The sequence below is a fragment of the Rhea americana genome, unplaced genomic scaffold (assembly GCF_003343005.1).
Source record: "Rhea americana isolate MKP2758 unplaced genomic scaffold, rheAme1 scaffold_94, whole genome shotgun sequence".
In the NCBI taxonomy this organism is placed as follows: domain Eukaryota; kingdom Metazoa; phylum Chordata; class Aves; order Rheiformes; family Rheidae; genus Rhea; species Rhea americana.
Genome location: NW_028187133.1, coordinates 2,025,561 through 2,044,516, shown reverse-complemented (window position 1 = coordinate 2,044,516; position 18,956 = coordinate 2,025,561). Strand labels below are relative to the sequence as shown.

Here is an 18,956-nt window from a genome sequence, read left to right as displayed (position 1 = left end):
ACAAATTCAAACTTAACTTTTGGCTGCTGCCYTTCCAAGGTGGGCTGCTTCCTTCTCTGACTACAGTCAATCATCAGGATATGTTTGTTTAAAAATGAAATTCACTTCTAGATGAAAGTTTTTCACAAATGCTCACCTCTTGCTCTGAAATTCTAAACACACTTTCATGTAGATCATCCCTTTCCATTGGGGTTCTGATCTGCCGGATCAACCGCTCCTCACAACTCTCCAGGTGAAGTCTGATATTTCTGACTTCTGAGATGTAAAGATTGTAAATAGATTCTTCCTGCTCCTCTGTTAAAGCAAAAAAAAAGGCACATTTTAGCAAAGTCATACATACATCATGTCATTTTCCACAGTGTCTTCTGATAAAAGATTTTATGAAATCAACATTCTACAAATCTCTTCAGGACTGACAAAAATCCCATCAATTTCCAAGATGAATTTTGGCTACAAGGCAAATTTTAGGAAACGCTTAAATTTTAGTTGTTATTAGGTCGTCGCTTTTCACTTCCAAAATTATCAYACACCATTGATCATTCATTCTGAACATAGGCATCATCTCTTATGCAGACTCTGCTACATTCAATGACCAATTCTTTCAGTCAGGTGGTGTCAGGCATAATACTACAGTAAACCTTCAGGGATCTTTTTTTTTCATCTTCTTTTTCAGACACACAGGACAATACTTTTTTCCTAAGTACAGTGAACTGTGCTGATAAGAGTAATCAGCTTTGCACTACTTTGTTCCTCTAAGTCATTAAGTACTTGACAGCAAATCAGAATAGATACTTCCAGCTTTAGGTGCTTGTTTTATTTAAAAAACAGAGTTAAGATGACAGTAGCTAGAAACATTTTGTGGGAATAGCAAAATATCTAGGACACTTTTCTTGTATAACTGTCCAAAAAAATTCTGCCATGAACCTGAAAAAGTAATCAAGCTGCATTTCAAACATGCAGAAACAACTGGAAAGCATACCTAAATGTAAACTGCAGTGCACAATAAATCTAGTCTAAATTCTTGGAGGTAAATATTTTGGTGACACTGTGTATGAAGTAACATCAGTATTTTTACATAGATCAATAAATCTACACAAACTAAAAATTCTTACACCTTCTATACAATATAATTGTGCACAATGTCAAAATGATGGCTCTCTATCCATTTAGAACTATTGCATCAACAAGATCAGTACGATAAAATGGGAAATCCACTAGAGTCGACATTCAGTTAGCAGAAGTTCAATCCGGAACTACAATCTCTGTTGCGGTTACCTTTCCACTTTTCTTAACAAAGTGTTTTACCTCTTTCTGCAGATTTCAGAAGTTCTTGATAGTATTGCTTGCAAACATTAACCTCCCTTTCTAGTTGTGCTGTATCAGAGCTTGTGAAGATTTTGGACTCCTGGCTATCTTCCACAAAGTCATCAAAGCGGGACTGCAGATTGCTTAGTACCTGCTGATGTTCACCTGGCAACATTGTTTTTATCTGCAACAGACAAATTATAAACCCAAGGCACAGTTAGCAATGATGTACGACTTTGACAGCTGCTTGCAAAAGCTTTTTTATTTGCTTTTTTAACCAAAAAGTGATAATGTCTGATCTACTAAAGTCCAAAAGAGTTTTGCTCATTCTTCACAACAGACTCCAGAAAATATGGGAATGGTGTGGTCCACTTTGTGCTTACAACAAAAACTGTCAATACTCCTCTGAAAGTACTAATGGCAGCTGTAGAGTAACATCAACTTCAGTGGCATCAAGCTATCCTGAGTTCCTAAGATAGTGAAGTCAAAGAATCCGAGGTTCTGAGATCTTGCTGTTCCTAGGCTAGAGTCCTCTGGGTAGGTATCAGAACAATAGCTAATAAATCAAGTTTACTTTAAAAATGTTTTCCAACTTTAAAGTCAGTATTGGTCTGTTTTAAGTCATCCTTATGAGAGACCATTCCTCTACCTATGTCATCCAGCAAAAAATGGGCAGCCAGCAACAGCCACAGCTGAATGGCCATTTCCAAAATGATTTCAGATTGCTTCTTTCAAACAGCAACTGTGAGAAATTCAGAGTGAATACATCATTTTAGATATTACAGATATTATTGCAACAGTTTGAAGACAGGCATACGCCAATGTTGTATAATAAAGTATTATATTAAATAGTGTTATGCTATACATCTAATATACTCCCCCCAGGTATGTTTAACATAAATGCAAAAAGGTAGATTCTTTAAAASGAAATTCAGAGTGAAGACTAATTTAGTCACTGTTCAGTTGCTTTCCAGAGATCTTGTCCCCGAACTGAAAAAAGGAGGAGGCTATGCAGATTAGCACCATAAGGCTAAGTTTGTTTTTGTGATAGTCTCCCTGCCGCCCCTTTCTCGAATCCGAGGATTCTCAGATGAAGTGGATTTGCAGAGCGGTAACCGGTGCAGTCACCRCCAGCTACGTCCACCAGAAAGATGAGCGTTGTTGCAAACTGTTGATTATACCATAGCCTATGATTTCCCAGCAAACTGCTAACAGACCCTTAGCAGAAACAGCAGACATTGTACATACCGAAGCAACATTGCCAGCTCGAACAGCTTCAATTTCATTTGTCAGGTAATGCCAGGAAACCACACTCTTCATGTTTACGTGTGATTCATGCCAAAGGGCCAGGACATTCTGAAACTGCTGTTCAATCCTGAAACATAAGACAACTCCAATGTTAGGTTAGAAAACCTGTTTTACACTAGAATAACATATGAAATGGGGAAAAAAAATTAGACATTTTAACCTGAGTCTATATAAACAAATTTAAAAAGAAAATTTGTTTCCTTGGCTCTACCACAAAGGGACTGCTGTTTTTCCACATAAATAAGTAAAAACATTTATATATATAAAAAAACTTCACAGCTACATACTTCCCACTGTTTTCATCTTGCCCCTACCTGTTAGCTGTATCTATTGCTTCTTTGTTTGGTGGAGGAACTGTAAAGCATACAGATGGAACCATGGCTTCATTACCACTCGGACTAATGACTTTCCATTTAGCACGATGGGAGTTGTTYGCTAACACACATTCGTCGTCTTTGTAAATAGTTATCTAATATTAACAGAAAAGCAGAATAATTTAATGAGCTAAGCATTACAAAATACTTTTACAAAGCACTTTTGTAAGCGGTGTCACCAAATAAGCAACAGAACAACAAAACCAACAGTGTGCAACACAGGGATTTGCTCCTGTTTACTAGGGTGGAAGACATTTAGAGCCCAGTGTTTTCCAGGAACATGGTAATTAATGGAACTTTAGCTGAATTCTCACGTCTGTAATTGATTTTAGGATATTCAAGGTTCTAACCTCAATTTGTCTATAGTCACAGATGGCTTTAATTGGGATGGATGTTTTGAGTAGACAGTCAGGATTCCTTGGCTTCAGCTGAATTATTGCCTTTGCTCTCCCCACAAGGCCTGCTACTGTGCTCTTATACTGCAGGAGTTGTTCTTTTTCTTCCTAAAAACAGTTAAGAAAAGAAGACATCATGAGAGGTGGCCAGAACCCAGTGCTGCTTCTTTGATGCTATTAAGCTTTTCTTTTTCTGATCTTTTTTTTACTGTGTTTCTTAAAAGTAAGACATGTTACAAGAACAGAAGTACCCTTCTGAAGTCAGTGGTTTCCCAGAACATCTGCTATTGTAAAATTAAACAAATAAATATTTAAAGGGCATGAAAAGTAGTCACTAAACAAGGACAAAGGCAGTTATTTAATTAGAAGTTCTAAAACAAAGTCTTTCTTAAATTATTATTCCTTCCCTTTAAGGGAGTAATTTTAAAGTATAGATTTTAGGTTCAACTGCAATCCATACACCTCTTCRTTAACCGTAACTCATTAACAGGATCCTTGCATTCTTACCATAGATTCCTGGACAAGGTCTTCCAGTCTATGAAGGCTGCTAGATCTATCACACGTGTATTTTCTGTATATGGCATCTTTTAAATTCTTTAAATAGTCCATAGCCTCTTTGGCATCATTGAAAAACTAGAATGAGATAAATATTTTAATTATTTTTAAACAACCTGTAAACAACCTAACATATACAAATAGCTACACTAATTTTTAATTTTAAGCAGTCATTTGAAATTTGATTTTTTTTCACATTAGCTTAAGCAACTGCTGTACCACATGACAGTATTCATGATCTCAAATCTAAATGTCCACTTCTGGGAGGCACAAGTTGTTRCTTCTTGGAAGATTATTTTCCGTGCTATGTAAATGTATAACTGATTCAGCAGTTCTGGATATTAGTTAATTACTGTTCCTATAGAGTAAAGATTTTCTAAGTCATTCTCACTTCCCCTGGAATTRTAATTACTTTTATACATTAAAGACTTGCAGCTGAGGCATTTGAGGAAAACATCAAACCAGATTTTCATCTGCTGTAAACTGATATAACTGTTGAAAAGACAATGCAGGTGTGATAACTTACTGTGGGCATATACCTCACCTAATAACTGTACATGACAAATTTCAATTTTACAACTATGGTGAGAGAGCAACTAGCATTTTCAACGAAAGTTTTTGACTATCATCATAACGTAACACATTTCACATTTTATTTGTTTTGCTTTCTTACCTCAAAATACGCAGCATTTTCTCTCAAATGTTGCTCAACACAATGACAGAGCTGTAGAATCCAGCTCCACTGTGTCTGCATTGCAGCTCTATAGGCCTTTTAGGGGGAACAAAGAGATGTTACAAAAGAAAACTAAATTTTAACATGCACATGTTTAGAATTTAGGAGATACARTGTTACATCTAGACTTGTCCTCCTTACTCAGGAAAAGTGAGCTGCCACAAAAAAAAATTCCCATTAAGCATGAGTTAAAAAACCAAGTCTCTATAAGGTAGTCAAACATCAGAAAACTTGCCCAGAGAGGCTGTGGAGTCACCACCTCAGAAAGGCTCTGAGCAATCTGACCAAAGCTAACACTGCTTTGAGTAAGGGCTGAACTAGATGTTCCCCCAGCCAAAGCTAGTCTATAATTCTGAAATTCTATTTACTCGAAGTACCTAGATTTTTGCCAGGTATTAAAGTGACACTGAATGCACACACACACGCACATACAAAGGCAGTGCTGCAGTACATGCTTTTCTGTAACACTGCTACAGAATTTCTAAAACTGTAACCGTATTAGAGTGATGTCTCCTACATTGCCYAGTAGTTCTGTCACTAGAGGTGCACTGCACCAATATTCACCAGCAGAGGGTACTCCTGACATCAAAAAGGCAGCCAAAAATCTCCATTTCTCAAACTGGAGTTAAAGGCATTTTTCTGTTGGCTTTAATGACTCTCAGACTGACTCATCAATGCACTGGGACTATTCTGCAAAGGTGGCAATCATTCTTTAAAGATGTCTCCCCAACACAGTATTATTGCAGACATCATTCCTTGCATATATGCACGTCCATTGCAATGGCCTGGTTTTATAATATATATATATATATAATAAATTGATATATTAATACATTATGTTGATAAATGCACATTTGTAACAGTATATACTTTAAGGAATATCATTCCCTACACTACTTAAAAAAGTGAGGCAGGACATGGAACAGAAGGAAAGCGAATGGGGGTTTCTTCTTCACAATTTTTTACTGTTCCCATTTTTACCACCCACTGCCTATATTTATTCTTTTCTTGAAAATCTACAGTGAAAATTATTTTATATTCTCCCTTGGAAATCCATTATGATGCTACAGTAGTTACAATAAATTTTAGGTAAACAGATAACCTGTAATACAGAGCTTGATTCAAGCCTGTGTGATTCAAGAAGCAAATCACATTAGTCACACTCTAACATCCAAACAAATTTTGTAATTTATTGACAAAGACACTAGGACTAAAACTTAGTAGGAAGCAATACTGATAATAAGTGACTGGAAATGCTCTACTGAAATGTCTTCCTGCTCAATAGGAGGGAAACCAGATAAGGACTATTTTGTGCCCTCAGTCTGCCAGTGCAATTTGTATCAATAATTATAGAAGTTGTATGAGGCCAGAGGCAGAAACGTCTGTACAGACSTACACTTTAAATTTTAATTTTAGACTTTTGTGGGATTTTTCTAAGCAATCAGGACTCCAAAATGGAACCRTAAATGTCCAGAAATGCTTATACGTTCTGGAAATTGAAAGGCATAGGTGTATATGAGATACTGAAGAGGAGAAAAAGGCTTCATTATTCAGAGTCTTGTTCAATAACTTTCTATGAGTTAGCACTTTCCTTCTTTTCCCTCCATATCTGAGGCYTATTGAATCATCATTATTTTTTTATTTGCATGCTATGTTTAATGACTTACCTCAATAGTTAGCCTGGCTGGGTGATTTTCAAGAAGCAATTGCTCAGCTATTTCTTGAACAGATTTAATAACTTCTTCTTTYTGATCAAGTTCTCTCATTAATTCCTTTTTTTCAAAGAACATAGAAATATTTTAGAAATCTGTTAAAACACTACAAATGACTTAATTTTTCTCTCTGGATTGTACTAGCAATACATACWGCATGATATTCCTTTTTTCTTGCTATATTAGTATTTCTTTCACTCCAGTCATATGCAACCTCTTCCTCTTCCTTTTCATTCAGCCATATCAGCTCTCTAGTAGCATGGGACACAAAATTGTGAAGAGTATCTAGGTGCCTTTCCTGATTTCTTGAGGTGTTCTTTAGTTAGGGAAAAATTGCAAAAATAAGAATTAAAAATCATCCCTTACTAAAGACAATGCAAGTTGAAAAGCTGAACATCCAAAGAGATTGAGTATGATGAACTTACCAACAGTTTTGAATACTGACTCTCCAGTTTGTGCAATTTTTCTGCATAACTGAGTTTAAGAGGGGCAGTCATTTGGATCTGTATTTGGTAGATAAAGTAAAAAAGATAACAAAAAGATTAGTCATGTTAASTTATTCTCACCATTATATCTCCTGATTTCATGTTCTCAATTAGAGATCAGAAGTAAAAATAAAGTAAGGCTCTGAAAACTACACAGTTCAATGATTCATCCTTACTTTAYAGGTCATTCACTAAAAAAGTAACCCAAGAAATTAAGAACATAGTGCTTTACCTCACTGATTTTCGCTTCTTTGAGGCTGGATTCAAATTCCTCAATAGCTTTGTGGACATTTTTGTGATTTTCTAAATGGCTTTCAACACTTGGTAAATCTGAACCCCATTCTGCTCGATCAAGTTGCACCTTACAAACAAGAAGGAAGAATCAGCGATGATCTACAAAGAATAAATGTAAGAATTAGGAGTAGGCTATTTCCATATCGTTACCTGCATTTCTTCCACCCAGCTTAATAGGTCTTGGACAAACTTCATGTTGACCTCTTCTTCTGTTAAATTCTGATCCACAAAAGCTGATTTCATAAGAGGTTTTCTGATTTGCGTCAGTTTKAGTGTTTGCAGAGTCCCACTGTCTACTCCTGGCACATAACTTTGAATTAACCGTGGTGGGATGCCTGGTGTATAAGCAGGAGTGATGGCTGGTGTCAATCTGGAAGTAAGACCTGATGAAAGGCCAGATGTCAAGCTGGATGAAGTCAAAGTAGGTGTTAAACCTTGGGTCATTGCAGCACTTAATTCAGGGGTTAGGTTTGTTGTAAATCCTGAGTTTAAGCTTTCAGTTATTCCTGATATCATCAGCTTTGTCTGCTCTGTTGTCAGTGCATGCCCCTTGCTGTACACGGAAGAACATTCAGTCCTTATGGCCACCAGTTCATCACGAAGTTTTGCAACCCTATNAAAAAAAAAAAAAAAAAAAAAAAAAAAAAAAAAAAAAAAAAAAAAAAAAAAAAAAAAAAAAGCCAAACTAAATAAAAGAAAATCCTTTCAATTAATGCTTATGATAGCATTTTCAAGCTGAGGTGAACAGCATATCAATTCACACAATCTCTTAAAATTTAAGTCGTACTTAAACACTTATACATAAGCATTTACATCAGAAAGTATATGATATATCAACTTATATATATGCAAATAATACATGAACAAATTAGACAACAACCCAGAAAGTTAGCACGGTATGGTCTCTAGCATATACCCTACAGAGTACGAAGAACCATTAGCAAAGGAGAAATCTTACAAGACACTACATGCTGTGGTAGACCCAACATTTACAGTTCACTGCTATGGCAGCTGTTACATGTTCGATCTCACCAGTCCGAGATGAACCCTGACAGACTTTGGTGCCACTTTTTCATAAAATTACATTACACTGATCAGATATATCTTTCTGCTAAGACTCCCCTGTGTGAACTAATGTTACCCTACTGATTACGTACAGATACATACAACTATCTCACCTACTTACAGAAATCTCACCTCCATTTTTAAAATCAAAGCAAGTAGCAAAACTATTTTTGCTACTTTCTTTTTTTTTTTACACTCAGATATCTAGTAAACATTATGCATTTAAATCACATTCTGGTGAACGACTTCATTTTCACMGTTCCTCCTATCTTCAATAAATTTTGTGGTAATTGTAGCCACTGGAATACCTGGCAATCTTTATTTGGGTGCCCAGTGACAGAATAAGAAATTTATTCCTAGACATAAAGATTTGAAAATGTTGTCCATGATGGGACACAGTTATTCATATACCTCTGCACAAGCTGATCTGCCTGATAGTATTTTCCATCGATAAGAATTTGGGCATCGATCACTTGCTGGCGGAGAAGGTTCTCAGACTCAAGAAGATACCCAGCTATCTCTGCTTCATTTTGGAACTGGAGCCCTGACTCTAGTCGCTTGGCATCCTAAATAAATAAAAGAAAGTCATTAAAACCTGCAGGCAAACCAAACAGAAATGAACTGTAAGAAATACTAACCTTTCTGTAAATTTTTTTCCTAATCTTMAAACCATTTTAAAGCATTTTATCTAACAACTGGCAAAAAAAAAATCTAACTGGACTCATTCTCTTGGGAATTTTTGCTGTTTTCTACAGGAAATAGTAAACTAAATAATACAACAAAAATGAAAATATCAGCTGTTAAGTGTGAACTCAAAAATCTTAAAGAACATTTTTCTTTAAGTAGTCACTCCACTGCATTAAGTTCATGAACAGAGCCCAGTAAAGTATCACGGATGGACTTACAGACTGCAGAGCGTTCCGGGCGAGTATCAGTTTGTCCTCACAGCTCAGGCTGTCCCGCTGAATTCTGTTTGCAATCTGCTGCAGCATTTCCAACCTGGGTGACACCAGAGTATTTTGGAAAAATAAATAAACATTAATGCTATTTACATGTTGTATAACTTTAAAAAAAWGAGARAAAAAAAGAAAAAACCCAGCATCTTTCACAAAACAATATATATACCAAGTTACCTAGTTCCATTTAAGGTGCCATTACCAAAGCTTATACAAGATTTAATCAGTGTGGGACCACAATTAACAGAAAGGAAATTCTCGTTAGAGTCAGTGCTGGTTCGAGCACTCGTACTGTTGCTAAACAGTGAATCACTGCTATGATAGCTATAACTACTGCTATTCATTTTCACATCCAAAGCACTTGTCCTGTTGGCTGTTCACATTTGCTGAAAAGTGAAAAAGATAAAACTCCTACAAAATGTACTGCTTCTAGGGACAAAATTTCACTACTGGTTTCTGGAACACCTAGACGCCTTCTTTAAATAGGCTTCAGTATGAATATTCAAAACCCAGCAATTAATAATCTTCCAGCTCTTCAAAGGGTTTTGCCTGGGGCTATGTACGCTAGCTTGTTTTTGGCTTCCCTACCTTGCATTAAAGCTTTACAAGTACGGACTAGGCAGCAGCATTAGGGCGTCTCTAAGAAACAGATGCGCCAAATATTTTACTTAAGTGTCACTAAATGTCTATAAGGCAAATACAAAAAATACTCATTTAAAGAAATATCTAGTGTTTCTCAGACTCGTAAATGAAGAGTTTCAAAAATGACTGAGGTTAGAACTTTACTGTATTATACAAACTTCACAYTGAGTTGATTCCTTTTCTTTCAAATGGAGCTACAGTACAGAATAAAAAAAATGCAGTAATATCATGGTTAATCAGCTCTTAACAAGTCAGTTTTAGACACCTGTACATCATTCAACCCACCATTGTTATCCTACTGTCCAAATACGCATGTTTACTTAACTGCCCTGTTCTGCTAATCTGGTCTCCTGCACATTTCCCTTTAACTCCTTCCACACCATAACTATTCTGATCACAAAACAAATCAGAAAAATCCAATTATGGTCCTCAGGTTCACATTTTAGTTCAGAATTTTGTGTTTGGATGATTTTTTCAGTATTGCAGCTCTTGCTTTTATCACTCCCTGAAACCCGCACCCCCACCTTCAGATGACTTTGTTTAAGCAGAAGAGCACAGCAAAGGCATAGACACACCCCCGAGGTAATCCCAAACTCCGCGGGTTTTGAAAACAGGAGCTCAGCTTGGTGCTCTCCTCACTGACATCATGTTCATTTGGATCTCAAACACCAACATGGCCACACACTGCCTGTCTGTATTGATGCTTTCAGGCTTGGAGGCAAAGTGTCAGTTATTCACCAAATTTCATTGTTAGCTCAAGTGTCATTTTTGCCATAACCAAATTCCATCCCAAGAGCTGCACCAAAATAACATCACCACATAACAGGCACACTACTAAAGTAACATGACAAATAAGTTCATATTTCCAGATCAAACAATAATTTTAACTTAATCACTAACCAGAATCACTTAATCAACTTCTCTCTCATCTGGCAGTGACCACCACCGGTAGTGACTATCACTACATGATCTGTCACTTTGAAYGTGCTTACTGACCCTGAAATATGGGAGTTTATGTTTATTTATGTCTATTTGTGTGCAGTMCATATGAATAAAACAAAAGAAATAAACTAACGTCATTTATACGCTTCGTCAATAAAGAGTTCTGCTTTCTGCAATATTAATAGAATTCCTTCTGGTGAAGGCAGACACTAACTTTGCCTTTGGCATGTTAGGACAGATCCATCTACAAGGTCTAGCAGACTGTATTTCTTCCACTGCTTTCTGATGTTCTGCTTTGCCTGCTGGGGACAACTCTGCATTCCTGTATAGGAGGGGTTTTTGTGCAGCAGCTGCCACAAGGATGCTGTGAATCAGTGCCTCCCAGTGATTCAGCCATTTCAGCCACGTTCTTGCTTTTGAAAGCRTGACCGATACTTAATTTTTAACTCTGTCCACTTTGGGGATCTTCTCTTGTTAAAATCCGTCTCTCCACAGATTTCTTATACAATGGTCTGGATTATTTGCAGCTAATTTTTAGGCACCTGAAACAAAGCATATTCACCCTATCTTCACTAGAAAGTCAGCGTCAATATTGTTTAGAAAGTGATCCAGATCTGAGCTGTTTCATTTGGATGCTTGATGTGAAGCAGAGGGAATCCAACTCCTCTTGTCTATACCTATCTGTAGGTCCAAAGTATTACTCAATTAAATCAATTTATCAAATAAAAGGGATTTTCTGAGATATATGAAAGGTCTGCTGTTTCTGCCGCAGACCTCAAACAGGAATTAATTAAAAAGCAGAAGTGGCCTTAGGCTGTACCAAGATTTTAAATATGTAACAAAAAAAAAAAAATCACAGCTATTAGTGATGTGCAAAAACATTGTGTCACATACACTACTACTCACAAAAAACCACTATGTGCTTTGCATGTCYAAGCACTTTGTGTGCTCCTGAGTACAACCAACTTTCAAACAACCCCAGAATTGGACTTCAGCCACCTTGCTATGCATGAAGTGAAATGTATGCTTCGTGTAAAGGACGAGGCTGTTGCTTATCTGGAATAGAGTCCAAACGAGACAGTGAAGTGACATAAACCTGGCTCTGACCATTTGTATCAGGGAGGATATTATATGTATGCTCAAGCACTCTGATGATCTGAGGCAYGGATACAATTTACTATGAGTTTCTGAAGCATCCCAGGTGATTTCTGCGTGGACCTTCTAAAAAGCAGACAAAGATTTTAAATTCTCAATAAAGACAGAATTATTCAATCTAAAAAATAATGTGGATTTTATCACAGATGAAGACATTCACAGTTTTCAGTGTGAGGTAAAAGACCAGAGAAAATATTAACCAGGCCTGCCAAACATTCACCAGCATACCTTTCCACTTCAGGCCGAAGGGTCTTCTCTCTTTCCAGCATAGCAATAATAAGCTTTCCCCATTCTTTTTCTATATCATTTGGATGATAGCCTTGAGGAAGTTTGATGCGTCCAAATTCTATCCAGACCTTTAAAATTCATACGTATTGGTTATCACAAGCCACAGAAAGGGAACTTTCATACATCACAATACATGTTAAAACTTACCTCTAGCAGTTTATATAGACGTTTAATTTTTGATTTATCTATCTCCTTTGGTGGAATTTCTGTYTCTTTAAACTGCAAATATTGATTATAAAGTGCCTATAGAAACATAAAAATCATTGTCAACTTTCCTTACAGTGAATATAATCCTACTCCCTGACTCCTCCTCTAGTATCCTTCACAAGCTTACATTCTTACATTGCTTAAGTTCTGTGAAAAACAATCAGTGATGAGCTAAAAATTTGCTTCTGATGGTTTGTATATTAGCAACATATTTTTTCTACTTTGAAAAAGTTTATGGAGCAGATTTTCAAGTGAGCTTCAACCTGGCATCTTTTCTCAGCGTGAAAACAACTGCCCCACTATTACTGTGGGGTAATATGACACTGTGCGACAGTAATGGAATTTCATAAAGTATGCTTTATTTCAGAGTATCTGGCTTGTCCAAAAGAACCTTTAAGGAACAGGTGATATCATTCTGTCACTCTCTTCCTAAAGAATTAAATCCAGCTTACAAAAAACATATATGGAGCTCTAAAAGAGGGTTATAGAACCTACATACAGACCTGGCTTATCACATCTCTAACATTTAAAAWATTGCATGCCAGAAACTCTACAAAGATTACCTAAACTTTAAAACCACTTAATGAAAAAACTATATTACTATGTTTATATTGTTCTGTTGCTCMTTTCATTGCCTAAATTAACAAGCATTTCATTTGTTCAAGGATGCTTTGACTAAATAAAATAAAGTCTCACTCCAATAAGGAGTTTAAGATGCTGCATCTCACCTTCAGTTCCACAGGGTTGTTGGGAAATGTTCTGTCAGATATTATTGTAACATGGTGCCTGATCCACTGCATGAGGTAGTTTACCATATTCTGGTATTCAACCCATTTGACTTCAACATCCTACCAAAGCACAACACAGATTATAGATCAAAAGAAAATCATCCAGGAGTACCATTTTTGCTTTATCWTTCAGGTCTGAGGTCCTCACGCACATTTAAAATAGATAAATAAATAAATAAATAAAATTTCTAAATCCTGCAGTTCCAAAACATTATTTACTTGCTCATTAAAACTCCCTTAAAGTATCCAGATGCATCACACACACTGTTCAGTTTTGGTCCCAAATATTTCCACTGARATCAAAATTTTCTAGCTTAATAAAGTTCAGATTGATAAGAACCAGAGAAGCACAACCAATAGGTCTAACTACATGACTGAAAAGAAAGAACTTTGACACTATCTCCCTCTCTGACTCTACGTACACCATTGTCAACTAAGCTCATTGCATGAAWATTTTCATGTCCAAAATGCCTGRAACACTAAACAGTTGCTAAGCCYTCAAAATTATGTCCTAGAAAATCATATCAAAGATAAGCCTTGAACTGTGTTACTGAGCAGAATTAGCAGCCTTTGGAAGTCCCAGTTAACGTTCTGGGGTTGAAATCAAGACTCGTTATCAGTGAAGCTCATGCTCTACTCAACTGTTTTTCTCCTACTTACATTTGCGCTGATGCCTTCACCACCTTCTGGTACTTTGGGAAATGCATCATAAAGTGATGACACATAAGTTATTACTGACTTCTCATCAGGTGAGGAAACATCAACATCTAAGAAGAGCAAGACAGAACAACACATTATCACATAGTTGTAAGAATGCCCACAAATATGCTACAACCTGCAGACAATTTGGATTTTATTTTAATGTTAGGATTCTCTCTCTCTCTCTCTCTCTCTCTTTCTCTCTCTCTCTCAACAAAGCCCTTGCAACTATCTTACCTTCAGGATCCAGAAGTCTGGCGACACCAAGTTTTTCTGCTACAAAAAAAGCATGTTCTAAATTTGCAAGGTTGCTTTGAACAGCAACGGTATTCATGTCTATCAGGTCCGGCCTGTCAAACAAAAATAGTAATACTCGATTACAATTCCTTATCAATTTTAAATTATTACTGTTTTAATAACTAAATCCAAGAACATGGAAGCATATGGCAAACTGACTTAAGATTTCATTCATAACATGTGAACAAGCTGAGGTCAATTTTAAGTGAGAAATATAAGCAGTGGGCAACTAAGACACTGTTGGTTCTTCTTCATCTACCAGATGAAGTTTCTAGTCACCCATTTTTTTACATGTATCTATGTTATTTATTTCAATGCACTGTCATTATATTATCTCCCCACATCTCTGTATTATGTCCCCTTGCTCCGAGGAGGATCACTTCTTACTTAGGCCTCTTCTGCACAGGGAAGTTAATTTCTACTGCAAGTTTCTGCTACAAGTTTTTAGTCAGAATTCATAGAGAAACAAGGTCAGTGACAGTAACATTGCTCTAATCTGAAATACACGTATTCTTATGCGGCTTTAAAGAAGTCCTATTCAAACTGCATTGCAGTCCTGCTTGCAGATGAGCATTCCTGCCAGTTCCCTTGCAGACAGCCCTCACCCCCCTTCAATCACATCTTCACACCTTCGTCCTTCTGAACAACACTGCCAGCCACAACACTCTTGTTTTAATGGAATACTCTTCTCAAGAAAATCTTATCTACAAACATTTTTAAGGCGCATAAATATTAAGCTCTACCAACATCACTAATTCAATGTTTTAAATTAATGCAAAACTTCAAAATTAACCCTGTCCTTTAGGTTTGCCATGTAGTGTTTGGCTTTTAGATCTTSCAGTTCTCAGCACAGCCTGTATTACTGTCTGCCTGCTGCAGTACCAGGAATCCTGTTAGCCAAAGTAAGTAAATGGAAGCAGGGATTTTCGAAAGATGTCAACCAGCATATAACCATACTTAAGTCAACTAGAGTCACAAGGGTCTAAATATTGAAAATCAGACCCACACTGGAAAAAAAAAAGGAAAAAAGAACACACTGCATAAGCTTTAGTGAACAATTCAATCCTAAAATTTTCTCCTGTTTACATTTACAGAGAGAAACTGGGTGGGTTTTTTTTTAAGTTTTACCTAGCAGAAGTTTTAAATAATTGCAACAAAGAGTGCAGTAAAATTTTTTAAAGGTATTTCATTTTTCAGATGTAATAACACGTCTTTTCATATGTCAACACCCAATTTCCATTGATCCCTAAACATTATTAACTTTGGAAAATTAATGGCAAGCTTGTCTTTGAATGAACTATAAGGACACTGCAAATAAACATGTATTTCTTTTCAGCCATTCAGAATYATATTGCTTTCCTTGTGCTTTTTAAAGGATAGGTCTACACGACAAATACTAAAACTGCAAGTATTCTTTTTTGAAATAACATTTAATTAGCAAGGTAATTTAAGCAGTGCAAAAAGAAATGTAATCCCTTAAATAAGTGGGAGTTTCCACTTCCAACATACTTAGTGGGAGCATGATCAAGCTCATGCCATTATTCGCTGAATTTCAATGCAATGAAAGCAATATTGTCTGTCACTCTTAGCAGTACAAAGAGTCCATGAAAAATAAGAGATGTTACTGGAAAAGGAAATCAAACACTCCAATCTCCTGTTTCAGTCACATAATTAGAGACGGTATGAATAATAAAGATTATTCATACCTTTCACAACATAGGTTTGATGAGAGAAGCAGGCTTCTGTAAGTATACACTGCTGGTTTGATTTTTTTTTTCACTCTGATTTCTTTGCMTTTGTTTCACAATGGTAAAAATAGACAAAAAAAATCATATATGACGCCTGTTTAGTTGCCAGCTTTAATAACAAGAACAGACAAGTTGTTCTAAAAGCCTAGACTATTCCCAGAAAACAAGCYGCAAAGACGCTGACACTATAATCTCCTTAGAATAAAGCTTTCGATTAGATGAATAAGAGGTAAGGTTTCTCTCACAGCAATATAGGTAAAGAAAAAAAAATCTATAAAAACAACTGCTGCTGCATGCGCGCCTCTGTTCACAGAGCTGCCAGGACTTCGACCCCGTGCCGAACGGCAGGCGACTCTGTGAGATGCCTCGCGCTCTAAACACGCCTCCCCATCTCTGACCGGGGCTGGCCGGTCAGGAACCCCAGGAAAAGAAAGGAAAAAAAAAAAAAAAAAGAGAGACTTTTCTTTTAACCTCAGAAAATACATCCAAAAACGTGGCCACCAACTGCCACGTTGCTCGTTTTTCTTTAAGAGTGCTTCCTTAGCGGCTCCAAATGCCGAAACGGTTTCGTCTCCTGCCAGACCACAGAGATTACCTGCCCACCAGCTCGGTACCCGGGAGGCCGCAGCTGCGCGTGCTCACGCCGCTCCAGTCCTGCGATCACTGAGCACCGTCTTTCTCTGACGAGGCCACGGGACTCAGCGTCCCTTTAGCACCGGCTGCGCACAGGGAGTCCTGTATTATAAAGCCCCACATATGTTTTCCAATGTCTTTAATATTTTATTTCTCAGRTGAATTCAGAAATTCATTGGTTAAATTGCAGTTATGCCAAGCATACTTCYAATAGGTATTTACTTGTCTTAACTGATGTAAACACTAGATTTAAAAGCACTATCCATCCTGGCAAACATCTTCAGTTTTCAAACTAGAAGGGAAAATAGGCAACMTTTTTGAAGGTGACTCTTACTGGCCACAAACATATTCCACACTAATTTGCAMAGCACAATTAAGTGGTTTTAGACATCGTCAAGAACAAATTAAATTAAAGGCACTTCAAGCGAAAGGCGGTGGCTCTACCTTCTATTTAATATTGTGAGTCACCTCAGGGGCGATTTTCCGGCGAGCGGGGCCCCCGCCAYGGAGCAAGGCTCATCAACCACCCCAGCGCTGCACAGCGGGAGCATTCCTTGCAAAAGAGGCTGCTGCTACAGCAAGGTCTTTGGCTTCCAAACGATGAGTCACTAATCACTTCATTTCTAACCTGAGCGGTGTCTGCCGCTCCAAGCCTTCGGGGAGGTGTTAGAAACTGGACATAATTTGTATTGGAAGTGGGGRAAAAAAAAAGGTATGATTAATACCACTTCAATTAGGAAACCAAAAACATTACCAGCAATTCAAGAAAACACTTAGATCTGCACACCGCAAAGAGAAGCAAGTGGACAACATCTGTGTAACAGCATAAATAAACCAAGGATTTTAAAATGGAAGAGCTACATGCAGCATGTTTAAGCTTCTTACTCTGCAAGGACTCTTTTAAATCAGTGTTGTTCATAATACATAAAGTTTGGCACACGTAGATTTTCTCATAACCACAGTCTCTAGTAAAAAAGTTAAAGATCCAAACTTGCTGCTATAATATTTGTCCACTAAAACAAAAAGGTCAGACTGGAATGGGACTTTATATTTCAAAGAGGAGAAAGGTAATTAACTAAACTTTTAGTTTCCCAGTCAACAACTGAAAAAACTACATCCTTCTCTTCACTGCTCCCAGACGGCAACTGCTCAGTCTACGACGATGCTTACTTTATTAAAACTGATAAGCATCAGAGCAATTTTCCACGTGAAAATATTGTTAATGAGTTCAACAAGGTTACTGACAAGCCTGAAGTTATTTACACAAACAATCTAAGTGGCTTATTCTGTGCAACTCTGCCTTAGTAAAAATCTGGATGATGCTGGAGTAATACCCTATATTAAAGGATATTTCTTTCTTGGCTTACATTGAGCAGAATTACTAATACAGTGAGTTGCAAGCAGTACTCACAGACTAAACGCAGCTGAAGACATACAGAGAAGCATACATGTACGTATAGTCTAGTTAGCTTTTCCATTGCTGTAATTAGAAAATGCCTACAAAAATATAAAAAAATTCTTTGCTTCCCTGTTCACACACAACTGAAAAGGACAGGTGCCAGAAACAGCCATACCTTCTTCAGGAATGGCAGAAGCAAATTAAAGACCATGCTATAATACGTGATCACAAAAAATAAAAAGACTGAAGAACACGATTTCTCAATAGAACAGGATCTACCACATATTTCAGAAGGGAACAACATATCATCTATCTTAAACGTGTTGGTTAACAGTAGAAAGATTGCTAAGGAAGGAATTCAACAGACAGGAAATGTCCACATAAAACAGCTATGCAATTTTAGCTCCATCTCTTTTAACATGTATCTCCAGTTATTTTCCCAGGAACTCCACAAACCAGATGAAGCACAAATCTGTTCACTATTTGTCCATATAGTAACTCTTTCTTTATTCTGCATGCACCATTTATCCCACTCCTTAACAGAGTTTTAAAAATGCTAAAAAGCATTTACAGTAGCTTATGCACAGAGCCAGTGTTCAGAGGTTTATTAAAGAATTTATCTCCTTGTCAGGTACAAATCTCAGTCTTGTTCACAGCTTACTAAAGCACCTGCAGAAAGACTGAGACTCAAATGCTTTGAGAATGACTCCTGGTCTTCATGTAACTTCTAGCATCCTAGTTGCCTGTACCTTCCTAATGATACAGCAGTGCTCTGTACATTGCCACTGTCATGACCACTAGATCTAACCAAGGTGTTGGAGATATCCTTTGCTAATGCCTAGGCCTACCACAACTGTTTTGCTGAACTCCTTTCCATCACCATATAGGAACTTCAATAAGAAGGATGTCATCTTGGGTTTTTTTGTTAGTGTTGTTCTGTTCTGTTTTGTTTTGTTCTGTTTTGTTTTGGTCTGTT

The 18,956-nt window shown here is 37.0% G+C and overlaps 1 protein-coding gene across 1 annotated transcript in view; it reads right to left on the bottom strand.

The window, feature by feature from the left end:
- DST (dystonin) overlaps window positions 1-18,956 on the bottom strand; it is a 300,486-nt gene that overhangs the window by 136,810 nt on the left and 144,720 nt on the right. The window contains exons 11-29 of the mRNA XM_085324897.1: window positions 14,141-14,253; window positions 13,865-13,971; window positions 13,145-13,264; window positions 12,357-12,452; window positions 12,150-12,277; window positions 9,132-9,225; window positions 8,638-8,792; window positions 7,312-7,774; window positions 7,100-7,228; window positions 6,808-6,885; window positions 6,537-6,698; window positions 6,338-6,442; window positions 4,611-4,706; window positions 3,890-4,015; window positions 3,338-3,490; window positions 2,928-3,082; window positions 2,554-2,680; window positions 1,306-1,489; window positions 137-294 (exon numbers count right to left, since the gene is read on the bottom strand). Coding sequence (XP_085181023.1) covers window positions 137-294; window positions 1,306-1,489; window positions 2,554-2,680; window positions 2,928-3,082; window positions 3,338-3,490; window positions 3,890-4,015; window positions 4,611-4,706; window positions 6,338-6,442; window positions 6,537-6,698; window positions 6,808-6,885; window positions 7,100-7,228; window positions 7,312-7,774; window positions 8,638-8,792; window positions 9,132-9,225; window positions 12,150-12,277; window positions 12,357-12,452; window positions 13,145-13,264; window positions 13,865-13,971; window positions 14,141-14,253 — 2,749 coding nt within the window. The remainder of the gene's footprint in view (window positions 1-136; window positions 295-1,305; window positions 1,490-2,553; window positions 2,681-2,927; window positions 3,083-3,337; window positions 3,491-3,889; window positions 4,016-4,610; window positions 4,707-6,337; window positions 6,443-6,536; window positions 6,699-6,807; window positions 6,886-7,099; window positions 7,229-7,311; window positions 7,775-8,637; window positions 8,793-9,131; window positions 9,226-12,149; window positions 12,278-12,356; window positions 12,453-13,144; window positions 13,265-13,864; window positions 13,972-14,140; window positions 14,254-18,956) is intronic.